The sequence below is a fragment of the Urocampus carinirostris genome, chromosome 6 (assembly GCF_059441175.1).
Source record: "Urocampus carinirostris isolate Australia breed hairy pipefish chromosome 6, RoL_Ucar_1.0, whole genome shotgun sequence".
Taxonomy (NCBI): domain Eukaryota; kingdom Metazoa; phylum Chordata; class Actinopteri; order Syngnathiformes; family Syngnathidae; genus Urocampus; species Urocampus carinirostris.
Window position 1 is genome coordinate 38,169,915 of NC_142354.1, and position 12,395 is coordinate 38,182,309.

The window sequence follows — 12,395 nt, forward strand, 5'->3', positions numbered from 1 at the left end:
GTTAACTTCTAAGTTGTATAATTTAACAAGACAATTTTTATTTACAGCAAAATAATAAATACTGTTTAAGTATTTTAAGGTTTAAATTTAATATTCTTGTCTGTTTTTATTCATATTTATGTTCCAAAAACATTCAGTTTAAGTGTGTGCAATAAATGTTTATCCAGGTTGGCCCGCGACCTTAAGTGTGTTTTGAATTTTGGCCCCTTGTGCAATTGAGTTTGACATCCCTGGTTTAGACACATTTAACAGGAACCTGTTTCAACTGCATTATTTCTTAAAGTGACGGCATGTATTGTTCGACCACTAAAAGTTTCTGTACGGGGCAGCACAGCAGCGCAGTGGTTAGCACGTGTGCGGCACAGTTCTAAGGTCTTGGGAACCCACTGTGTGGGTTTAAATCCAGCTACCGGACTTACTGTGCGGAGTTTGTATGTTCTCCCCGTGCTTGGGGGGGTTTCCTCCGGGCACTCCGGTTTCCTCCCACATTCCAAAAACATGCAGGTCAGTTTAATTGGCCAATCCAAATTGTCCCTAGGTGTGAATGAGCGAATGAGTTGTCTGTCCCTGTGTGCCCTGCGATTGGCTGGCAACCAATTCAGGGTGTCCCCTGCCCACTGCCCGAAGATAGCTGGGATGGGCTCAAACACCCCCATGGCCCTACTGAGGATAAGCGGTGCAGCTAATGAGATGAGATGAGATGTTTATATAGGGGCAGCACGACAGTGAATTGGTTAACGCGTGTGCGGCACAGTTCCGAGGTCATGAGTTTGAACCTTCCTGTGTGGAGTTTGCATGTTCTCCCCGTGCTTGTGGGGGTTTCCTCCGGGCACTCCGGTTTCCTCCCACATTCTAAAAACATGCAGGTCAGTTTAATTGGCCAATCCAAATTGTCCCTAGGTGTGAATGAGCGAGTGAGTTGTCTGTCCCTGTGTGCCCTGCGATTGGCTGGCAACCAATTCAGGGTGTCCCCTCCCCACTGCCCATAGATAGCTGGGATAGGCTCCAACACCCCAGAGACCCTACTGAGGATAAGCGGTGCAGTTAATGGATGGATGGATGTTCAAATACTTAATGCAGGGTCGCTTTTTAATAATATCAATATTTTTATAGATGTATTTTTTCCTACAATGCAAAATCCATTATCCCCACATTAACCCCACAAAAAAAGACAGAAAACACAAAAACTGTGTGCATCATTTTCTTTATTCAGACAATTTTAACAATCCGGACAAGTTGTCAACATTGCCCTTGACATCAACGAGATTCACTTTCCCGGAAAACAAAAACACACATTTTTTTATCCTTAATTATGAAAACACTACAATATTTTTTGTGCCCTAGACTGAGAACACTTTTCACTCCTTCAAAATATGTAACATGATTGAATAAAAGTATGTGAAGGCTAAAATATATATTTTTGTAAAGTACAGTCCATTTTCGCAGTAACAACCAGGAATACATATCTGTGGAATTCTGTAGTGGCTGTGACGTTTTTATTTACAAGGTGATAGTTAAAAGGCTTTCAGTTGTTTGGATTTTATTGTGGGAGTGTGTTAATGGAGTGCACTTGAAGGTCATTTGAAAGGCACGAATTCAATGGCACCAAAACGGCATTTAGAATAGAGTTGCTGTCCAGCAAAGTTGCACTGTAAATTTACTAGTGTTAATTTGAAACGCAGATGGTAAGGACTATATGTTCGCTGTCATGCCTTTAAAAGGTGACTTTTTCAGGGATCAGAATTTTCCGCGGATCCGCAGATTTCCGCTGTTTTTGAACCCCAAAGGTCATTCCCGTAAATCGTCTAAATTCGATGAGAAAATATTTTGGGGGGGTGAGGTATGATACGTGACTGTTTCATCACCCCAAGTTAGCATTTAGACCATTGGTTGATAGGTTCGCTGATAACCAATCAGCGGAGCTTTTGTTCAGAGCATTGGCTTTCTCAAACATGGCGCTCCTTCCGGTCTTTTCAAACGGTGAAATGAGTGTTTGAAAAAGTAAATATGAAAATACTAAGAAAAGAAGACGAGGCTTTTGTCTCCGAGATTGATAAAGGAATCAAGAATAAATTTAAGTGGTCATGGCTGGAGAAGACTGTCACAGTAAACGTTAAAATCGGCGCAAAGATCGAGGAAGTTACAGAAACTTTGAGCCAGTTCATCGCAAAGTGTGATGTTCCAGGGAAAGCAAAGTGTCTATACTGTGTCGATCTGATCAATTATGGTACGCGAGGTTGTGTGGCACTGATCGATCATGCTAAAATGAACAAGCACAAAGCAAAAATAGCTTGCCGGCGATCAAATTATGCACTCGGATCCGCATTTAAAATCGGCAGTGAAACTAACAGTAACACCACCGGTTCAACATTATTGGCCGTTCCAAATCCTTCCACTTCAAATACTAGCAGCAATCAACCACTGGTTCCCCTGTGTGACAGAAAATCCCAATCCGAGGTATTTATAAATCTATTTATTTATGAAATGATTTTATCTTTTGTGTTTATACAATATTTAGAACAGGATAAACAAAATTTAAAATGTGTTATAAACATGATTAAAATAAATTATTTTGTATCATCATGATCATGTTCAATATTACAAATGCTTTTAATGTCAATATATAATTATTTTTTTAATTTATATATATATATATATATATATATATATATATATATATATATATAATACATGGTTTCTGTTTTGTTGGATTTAATTCATTCTAGTGCAATTTTTACATAGCAAATAAGATAAATGCTGTTGGCTACAGGGGGGCGAAGCCCTGGACCTGGCCGGGGCCTGCGGCCCCTGGCTATTTCAGCTGAAAATGAAAATCTCCATTCTGATCCCTGCTTTTTAAGTGTAAGTTTACACTTATTTGAGTGTAAGACTTTACACCCAGGAAAATTTGCATGTTCTCCCCGTGCTTGCGTGGGTTTTCTCCGGGCACTCCAGTTTCCTCCCACATTCCAAAAACATGCATCTCAGGTGAATCGGCCGGTCCAAATTGTCCCTAGGTGTGAATGAACGAGCATGTTGTCTGTCTCTGTGTGCCCTACGATTGGCTGGCAATCAGTTCAGGGAGTCCCCTGCCCACTGCCCGAAGTTAGCTAAGATGGGCTCCAGCATCCCCGCGACCCTACTGAGGATAAGCGGTGCAGATAATGGATGTATGGATGATATAACATACTCTCACTGTTAGACACTTAAGCCTTCACAGACTCTGTTGCAAGTGACACTAGCCGAGCAAAAAAGGAGCAGGCAGCGGCAGTGGGGCAAGAGCGGCGCTAGGTATCAGAAGGACTGAACCATTTCAAAGCAGTGGTGTATTTTTGATGCTGCATTGTTCACCTTTTTGAAAATGTTTGCCTGAATTTTGGATCTTCACTGTTTTAAATGTTCTCTGGTTGATAAATGGTCATCAGTACATACAGACACAGCGGATGGTTTATTTCGCAAGTGACGAGATTTATAACTGCAGGTCATTAGTTGACGTGAAGAGGTTTCTTTTTTCTCTCGTGCTTCTTTCAGCACTAGCTCGCGGGCCGAAATAAGTCCTTTGGCGGGCCTGATATGCCCGGTGGGCTGTGTGTTTGACAACCCCGCTTTGAATCAAACAGTAAGTCATGCACACAATTCTTTGTATCGAGTATCGAGTCTTTTTTTCCTGCTAAATCTTTTTTTTACCATTTTTATACAAACATTTACATTTTACTGGACAGCAACATTATTCGAATAATTTATGGAATGGTTACAATCATAAATGAGGTCCTGATTTGATGATAAAACAGTGCTAACAAGAAGGCTGACCTTATAAGAGCAGCAAACAAACAAAAAAAACAACAAAAACAATCTTTAATAATCACAAAACAAAATGTTTTGCAACTATGACACATTCCCATCTAAAAACACCATCCATCAGTCGCTCTCCACTGGAATCGAGAATTGAGTTGTTGTCTTTAAATAAAATCAAATCTGAATGTTAAAGTGCTGTTACACGTTTCCTTATGATTATCGTGTTTCTATTTTGTTTCTTAAACAGAAGAGACGAGAACAGCGAAACAGCAGAAGTAGACGGCAAGGCTGAGTAACCAAGCTCAACAATACTCCGATACACAGCAGCCTAGTATGAGAGGCCGTTAGAAAAGTCAATTGTACTTGCGCTCACACGTAACATCATACTCTCACGCGTGCACAACTATACTCTCGTAGAAACAGTCACACCCAAGCACAAAAACTACTATACTCTATCACACCTACGACCAATGTTCCCTCTAATTTTCCACGGGTCTGAGCGTTCAGTTCACACAAAGTCGGTGAGCAGCGCTTGAAACGACAGTGAGCAACCATAATCCCAAGTGTGGCAACATAATTAATTATCAAACATGTCCAAAACTTGACATTTTGCTGAGTTTCCGGCAATGCAAAATTATTTTTCTCTTTTGAATGAATTGACTCATGTACTATTGCAAAGCTTGTACGGCCTACAAACGTCGTTTGTTCTTACAATTCTTTCACGAGATATCCATTTCTTTTTATTCCCTGATATATTTTGTCGCATAATATTAACATTTTTGGGGGCTTATTTAGTCGGTTGTAAGATACAGAACTGTACTTAATCACATTTTTAGTGGAAGTACAATAATGGCAACAAGATTCACTTTATATAATTGGAAATTATTTGAATGCAACACAAACTTTTTCTTCTTTTTTCCGTGTTTTTTTTCAACTTTTTTTAAATTCCTTTAAAAAAATCTCATTGTGTTTATTTTTTCCGAGCTGTTACTTTTTTCTTTTTGTTCTCTATTTACTTTTTTCCTACATTTCTTTCTTTTCTTTTTTTCTGGCTTTTTTTTCTAAATTTGTCCTTTTTTTCTCTTCCTTTAGTTTCTTTTTTTCTCAGCTTTTCACTACTTTTTCATTTTGGTATTTTTTTCTTTTTTGTTCTATTCCCCCCTTCCTTTAAGTCATTTTGTGCATAATTTTACATAATATTTGGTCATATTGGGATTAAAGAAGCAAAAACAACCCGTAGAGCCATTTGGGACCCGAAAACGCCGGTTCCTTTTAGTCAGCCGAGCCGAAGAAGCCGGTTCCCCGACACACTCTACTAACTTTACTCAACTTCGTTGTACTTCGACTCGACTTCAAAATACCGCATTCCGGACACAAGGTCAGGGTAACCCGTGTATTTTTACCTTCATGTACTGTAACTTTGACTTGAGTCGCATCTTAATTAGTAATTTTGAGCCCTCATTTTTGTGCGCTGGCTAGATTTTCTTGTGCGCTGAGAATATGCGAGCAGTGCGCAATTGAGCACGCGCGCAGCTTAGAGGGAACACGGCCTATGACTATATGCTCATACACACGCTACTATACTCTTACACATACCAGTATACTCTCATGTACACACACTCCTATTCTCTCTTACACGTATTACCATATTCTCATATACACACAACTATACTCTGTCACAATATTACTATACTCAAATAGACACCCTACTATAGTCTCTTACACACATTACTATACTATCATCCAAATACACTTCCATTTCGTCACACAGATACATACTACTATACTCTCTCACATGCTACGCTCATACACATACTAAACGCTCATACACATACTACAACGGTGTCACACACTTACTATTATACTCTACCACACATGTACTACTCTACTCGTTCACATACAAACAAATGATCTTACACACTATTATACTCTCTCAATCTCTTGCTCCAGGATGTAACCCTTGTGTATGAGAGTAAATAGTATGTGAGAGAGAGTAATGTAGTAATATATGTGAGTATAGAAGTTTGTGTGTGACAGCATAGAGGCATATAGTGTGTGTCAAAGCATAGTAATATGTGTATGAGAGTATAGTGGTATGTGTGAACAGATACATACTACTATACTCTCTCACATGCTCTACCAAACTATCATACACATACTACAATAATGTCACACACTTACTATTATACTCTACCACACATGTACTACTCTACTCGTTCACATACTAACAAATGATCTTACACACTATTATACTCTCTCAATCTCTTGCTCCAGGATGTAACCCTTGTGTATGAGAGTAAATAGTATGTGAGAGAGTAATGTAGTAATATATGTGAGTATAGAAGTTTGTGTGTGACAGCATAGAGGCATATAGTGTGTGTGAAAGCATAGTAGTATGTGTATGAAAGTATAGTAGTATGTGTGAGAGAGTATAGTAACGTGTATAAGAGTGTATAGTTGTGTTTGTGTATGAGTATGACTGTCTGTTTAAAGGGTATGGTTGTGCATGTGATAGAGTATGAGGTTATTTGTGAGAGCAGGAACAATTTACTTCACCAACTGCCTCTCATAGCAATGCTTCCATACGCATACAAAAGCCTGGAAAATTGATTCAAGGCAGGATAATAAGGCCGACTCTTATTTTTGGTCCTTTTTCTTTTCTCTCACTAAATTTTACTTTAAAAACAATCCTTTTGCACGCGGGTGATGCTCTGGCAGAATTAAAAAGTACCGTATTTTCCAGACTATAGACGCAGCTAAAAACCGCAAATTGTGCCATATATATATATATATATATAATATATATATTTATAAAATAGCAAAATATGTCTGATAAAATTGGAAATGCATGCATTATTTATACGTGTTTTACGAAACGAGGTTCTAGAACCGTATTTGTGCAATCATTGATCAATCGAAAAACATTTCCAACCATAATCGCGAGGCATTGTATGCAACGGAAATAGAACCTAGGTCACGGTGGTGCGTGTGCCGATTCTTAACCACTACCAGTGATACTGATGACATACTAAAAAGGCATTAAAATTATGTCCTTATCACACTATATTTACTCACGGTGCCATAAAGGAGTGTCAGAGAATAGAGAAAACAGAAATTTTCATCCTGAAAGCTGTAAATAAATTCAAAATCTGAATCATCATCTGATACACCAAAGAGTTGGTTCCTCGTCCCTGATTTTTCCGTTAATTTATATCTTTTAGGGATGACTTTCTGCTTTCTTCATTCTCCAACATTTGTTTCTGCCACCGTAAAATAGTGTGATATAAAATGGAATGCCTTTTCATCCGTCATCTGTATCACTAGTGGTCTAGTGCTTGGGTTTCAGCGTTCTCACCGCCGCAACCCGGATTGGATTCCCATTGCATAGTATTTTGCAATTTGGGTCATTTAAATTTTTGACAGATAAATTATTGCACCATTATATACCTCGAGTATATAAAATGTGCAACAGTTTTACATGAATAAATAAGGTAGCTATGATTGCAGTTTTAAATCCATTCTTCTTATTTTTCAGTGCGCCTTATATATGGAAAATACAGGGGGTGTTCCAAAAGTCTCGGGCAAATCTGAAGTCCTTATATCACCTTAACTGAGTAAGGAAAAAGTTGAGCCATTTTAAAGCGAATTACATTTCCTTAGTAAGGATTTTTCTAATTATTTCTAAACCCATTAATAGCATTTACTTAACCAGAAAGGGCGTTTTGTGCGCTCGAATGTACAAAAACTGGCTTGATAAATGTCGTGTGACCAATGGTGCTTAAATGGAGTATTATTTTGTGTAAAAATTGAGATTTCAAACTTCCTGAATTTACCCGATGTGTTTCCATTTCCTTTAAAATTTCCGAGACACTCAATATCAAAATTTGACCAAGACGTTTGGAGCCCCCTGTATACGGCAAGGTTTTTGGGGGTGCGCCTTATAATACGGTGTACCATATAGTGCGGAAAATACGGTATATGTAGCCATGAAACCAAGAACACAATTTTAGTTTTTTTAAAATATCATACATTGAATATTGGCAATCCATTAATAAAATATTGAAATAAATTCATTGAACATGTATTAATATATCAGGGATCAAATTCACAAAAATAGAAAGTCACAACTATAATAGTTCTGATATATTGTGCTAATATGTTAGAAACTCTCACATTTAAATTGGGACGAGGGTCCTCAAATTCTGACTACAAATTTATAACATACAAGATGTCATTTCATAAGCTGACTTTAACTTTCTAGTGTTGTTTACAGTGTGGCCTTAATCACCTTTGCAGTAATATGATTTACTGTAACTCTATTTGATCTAAAACAAAGATAAGATAAAAAGGATAAATATTATCACTCCAGTCAATTAGTAAGATAACGGTACATTTCGATCAGATAAGCTGTAACAAGACATAAGCAAAATCACGTTTTCCTCAGTAACTTATTAGGGGCGGTGATCTCGTGGGAAAAGTGCGCCATCTGGTGGTGAAAGCTGTGCAAGCAGCTACAGTGCGAGGGTCTACAGTGTTTCATACAGCTTTTCTTTACAGTATGATTGCTCAGTGAAAAAGTAGATCTCTAAAACAAACCAAGAGTAAAAAGGTGGTCTTTTCTCTTTGAAATATCAAAAACCCTCCGACACGCCTCTTTCACATCTCCCGGGCCACGGGCTGCCCGTCGATTGTTTTGAGTAACGTGAGAGCTGGGCAACAGAAAACGTAACAGAGGATCACACGCAGGGAGGTCAACTGAAATGTAGTGACAGTGAGAATATTCCTTTTCGCCCGGACCCCTCTAGTAAACAGATCCCTCCAAACCTCCCCCCACCCGTCCTAACCCCTACCCGGCCACATTCTCGCCATATTTAAGTGTTTTTCCCATCACCTGGGAGCGGGTGGGGGTCTTGGGTGCTTCAGAGCTGAGAGTCGGCGCCAAGGTAGTTGAGTTCCTCGTTCTTCTCGCCGCCCGGCATGGAGCTCTGGCGGAAGCCGGACGCGATCTGATCGAATGTCCGGCCTTTGGTCTCGGGGACTTTGAAGTAGGTGAAGATGAAGAAGAAGAGCAGCAGCAGAATGAAGATGACAAAGACGTAGGGGCCGCAAGCAGACTGCAAACAAGGGACACAGGGACGTTTGTTTTGTGGGACTCATGGGAGATATGATAATCAGTTAAATTTATATTGATGCATGGTGTCATCAATTGGGGGTGAATGTTCCCATATCTGGATTGTTTACATCTCCCAAAAAAAACACATACCGTAAATTCCGGACTATAAGCCGCTACTTTTTCCCCAAACTTTCAACCCTGCGGCTTATTCAGTGATGCGGCCAATTTATGTAATTTTTCTAACGGCCGCCAGCGGCACTCGAGTACAAAAGGTAAGATTTAGACCGGTGGAATATATGCGCCGAGGAAGACTGCAACTTCTTGGCTTGTGCATAAATTATGGGGCTTATTTAGTCGGTTGCACGATACAGAACTGTATTTAATCACATTTTTTTGGTAGAAGTACAATGTTGGCAACAAGATTGACTTGGTATAATTGGAAATGATTTGAATGCAACACAAACTTTTATTCTTTTTCCCTCTTTTTTCTATATTTTTTATTCCTTTAAACAAATCTCATTGTGTTTATCTTTTCCTAGCTGTTACTTTTTTCTTTTTGTTCTCTGTTTACATTTTTCCTTTGTTTCCTTCTTTTCTTTTTTTCTGCTTTTTTCTCTTCCTTTTGTTTCTTTTTTGTCAGCTTTTCACTACTTTTTCATTTTGGTATTTTTTTCTTTTTTGTTCTATTTTTGTTCTTTAAGTCATTTTGTGCACAATTTTACATAATATTTGGTCGTGTAGGGAAGAAAGAAGCAAAAACAACCTGAAGAGCCGTTTGGGACCCGAAAGAGCCGGTTTATTTTAGTGAGCTGAGCCAAAGAAGCCAGTTCTCGAAAAACTCTACTGACTTTACTCAACTTCGTTCTACTTCGATTTGACTTCAAAATACCGCATTTAGAACACAGCTTCACAGGGAACCCGTGTATTTTTACCATCATGTACTGTAACTTTGACTTAATTCGCTTCTTAATTAGCAATTTTGAGCCCTGATTTTTGTGAGCTGGCTAGATTTTCGTTTGCGCAGAAAAGCTCTGGGTGGTGTGCAATTGCGCACACACGCAGCTTAGAGGGAACATTGATTGCAATCATTATAAGGGGAGAATTTGGCTAAGGTTGACAGGTAAGTAGTCTGCACGGCGCGAACCAGGGTGAAAGGTCAAGCCTGCTGTATAGAGGATACATGTTTGTTCACGGTATCTTTAAATAGAATCCCAGGATCGATCTAAGAATCACGGATCACCCATCGTCTTTTACGGTCGCCGAACAACAGCTTTATATGGTGTATTATGAAGACGTGAAAGAAATTATAAGAAAAAAAAGGTTACACAAACACTTGTTAAGAGATTAAGCCTGGCAATTACCCACTAGCTCAATAAAATGGTATGCTATCTAGAAATTTCCCTGAGTATATTGAGTACTCGTTCTAGGTAGCACTACACAATACAACATCTAGTGGTGAAATAATACACACTGTGCCTTTAAGTGCTAAATATATAAAAGCTGTTTGTAAACCCATGTGTTGTGTACTCACAGCTAAATATTGGAAACCCATTCCGACAATGAAATTGGCAGTCCAGTTGGAGAAACCAGCCACGGCCATAGCTGAAGGCCTCGGTCCTTGCGAGAACAATTCAGCCACGATGAACCAGGGGATGGGACCCGGCCCGATCTCAAAAAAGGCCACAAAGGCGAATATGGCCACGATGCTCAGGTACGACATCCATTTGATTTTCTCCTGCAGGGTTGACACAAAAGTCATGGATCGGAACCAGGTTTTGTGCACACTGATCCTGTTTAGGAGGAGCTGACGTACCAGCAGCGCCATGGCAATGGTCATCAGGAGAGCAGAACAGGCCATTCCCAGCAGCCCAAGAAGGTGGAGAGACCTACGACCCGCACGCTCGACCACAAATAACTGGAGCAAGGAACACAAATATGCAGTTAAGCTCATTTAAACAAAGTTTCTCACCAGAACAGCAGCACTTAGAACATTTACTTTCGGAGGAATTAAAGAGGAGTTATTTCTTTCTGTAGTTTCATGATTGCGTATCATGTCAAAATGATCTTACTTTTAGACAACAAGGGTCTCAACCTTTTTTTCTAAAATTCCTCATACAGATAGATAAGAGGAAACAGCCATTTTGATTCATGAAAATTCCACAAACCCTTACGATACCAACTGTATTACGATACCAAGTGTATGTAACATCCTACATTCCGACATTTCTTGTGTAAATATCATGTAAATCATAACTATAGCCTTATCCTCCATGTTTTATAACCTTATCTTCTCTGTTCCTTTATCTTCTTGGCTTTTTACCTCACTGTGAATGTGTGAAACTGGAGTGTCATGCCCAATTTTGTTGTCACAATATGTTAACCCATTTTGTAACAATGACAATAAAGGTATATTCTATTCTATTCTATATTCTATTCATTTTTGTGTTTTATTTACAAAATACCGGTAAACCTACACGACAAAGACAACACAAAATAGCCAAAAGTTAAATTATTTCCCCCCTAAAAATACGATTCAAATGTTAATAATGTGAATTTTAAAAATATGAATGCTTAGTTTCAATCTTTGGATTCAGAATTCAAAAACACTGCAAACTGTATAAAATGTTTTTAGGATTCTGCATGTTCAAGGGACCATGCAGAACAAAAAGTAAAATCCTCTGGTCAAACTGGCAGATTATTTTGCAAATTTAAATAATATTTTACATTTTAAGATTTATTCGAATACTTAGTTGGAATAAAATAAAATAACTAATTGAACAATATGATCTTTCGTCTATCACAGTGTAAAATAACAAGTGTTTATCTAGGTATTCTTAGAAGTTAACTGGTAAATGGTGCCCTTTTAACTTCTTAAATGTTACATTATGGTATTCAGTAATAGTATTTATTTAACAATTAAATGTTCACTATTCCCTCATTACAGTTATGTTTACTATTTTCTTGTTACAGTTAATCGTTTACCATTGACTTGTTACAATTAAACATTTACTGCTTAATTGTTACAGTTATCCCATCCATCTATCCATTTTCTATCTCGCTTACCCTCAGTCGGGTCGCGGGGGTGGTGGAGCCCATCCCAGATATCTTCGGGCAGTGGGCAAAGGACACCCTGAACTGGTTGCCAGACAGTCGCACACAGAGACAGACAATTTGCTCGCTTATTCACACCTAGGGACAATTTGGACCAGCCAATTACCATGCATGGGCTTTTAATTTTTTTTTTGCAATGTGGGAGGAAATCGGAGTGCCCGGAGGAAACCCACGCAGGCACGAGGAGAACATGCAAACTGCACTAACCACACAGCTGCTGTGCATCCCTTGTTACAGTTACAAGTTTACTATTTACTTGTTAAATGAACAGTGTTACAGTACTGAAAAATGAACAGCATTAAATTAACACTTAAAGAGTAAACACTACCTCATACATGGCGTCCTTATCTACAGAATGTTAAATCAACACTGGTTA

The 12,395-nt window shown here is 38.6% G+C and overlaps 1 protein-coding gene across 2 annotated transcripts in view; it reads right to left on the reverse strand.

The window, feature by feature from the left end:
• Nucleotides 1-1,186: 1,186 nt before the first annotated feature.
• The window catches only part of slc2a1b (solute carrier family 2 member 1b), a 61,796-nt gene continuing 50,587 nt past the window's right edge, over nucleotides 1,187-12,395 (reverse strand). The window contains exons 8-10 of one of the 2 annotated variants that reach the window (XM_088338951.1): nucleotides 10,722-10,823; nucleotides 10,440-10,643; nucleotides 1,187-8,909 (exon numbers count right to left, since the gene is read on the reverse strand). In XM_088338951.1, coding sequence (XP_088195077.1) covers nucleotides 8,715-8,909; nucleotides 10,440-10,643; nucleotides 10,722-10,823 — 501 coding nt within the window. In that variant the 3' untranslated portion in view covers nucleotides 1,187-8,714. Of the gene's footprint in view, nucleotides 8,910-10,439; nucleotides 10,824-12,395 lie in introns of both variants that reach the window. The other variant, XM_088338950.1, reaches the window with a different exon arrangement.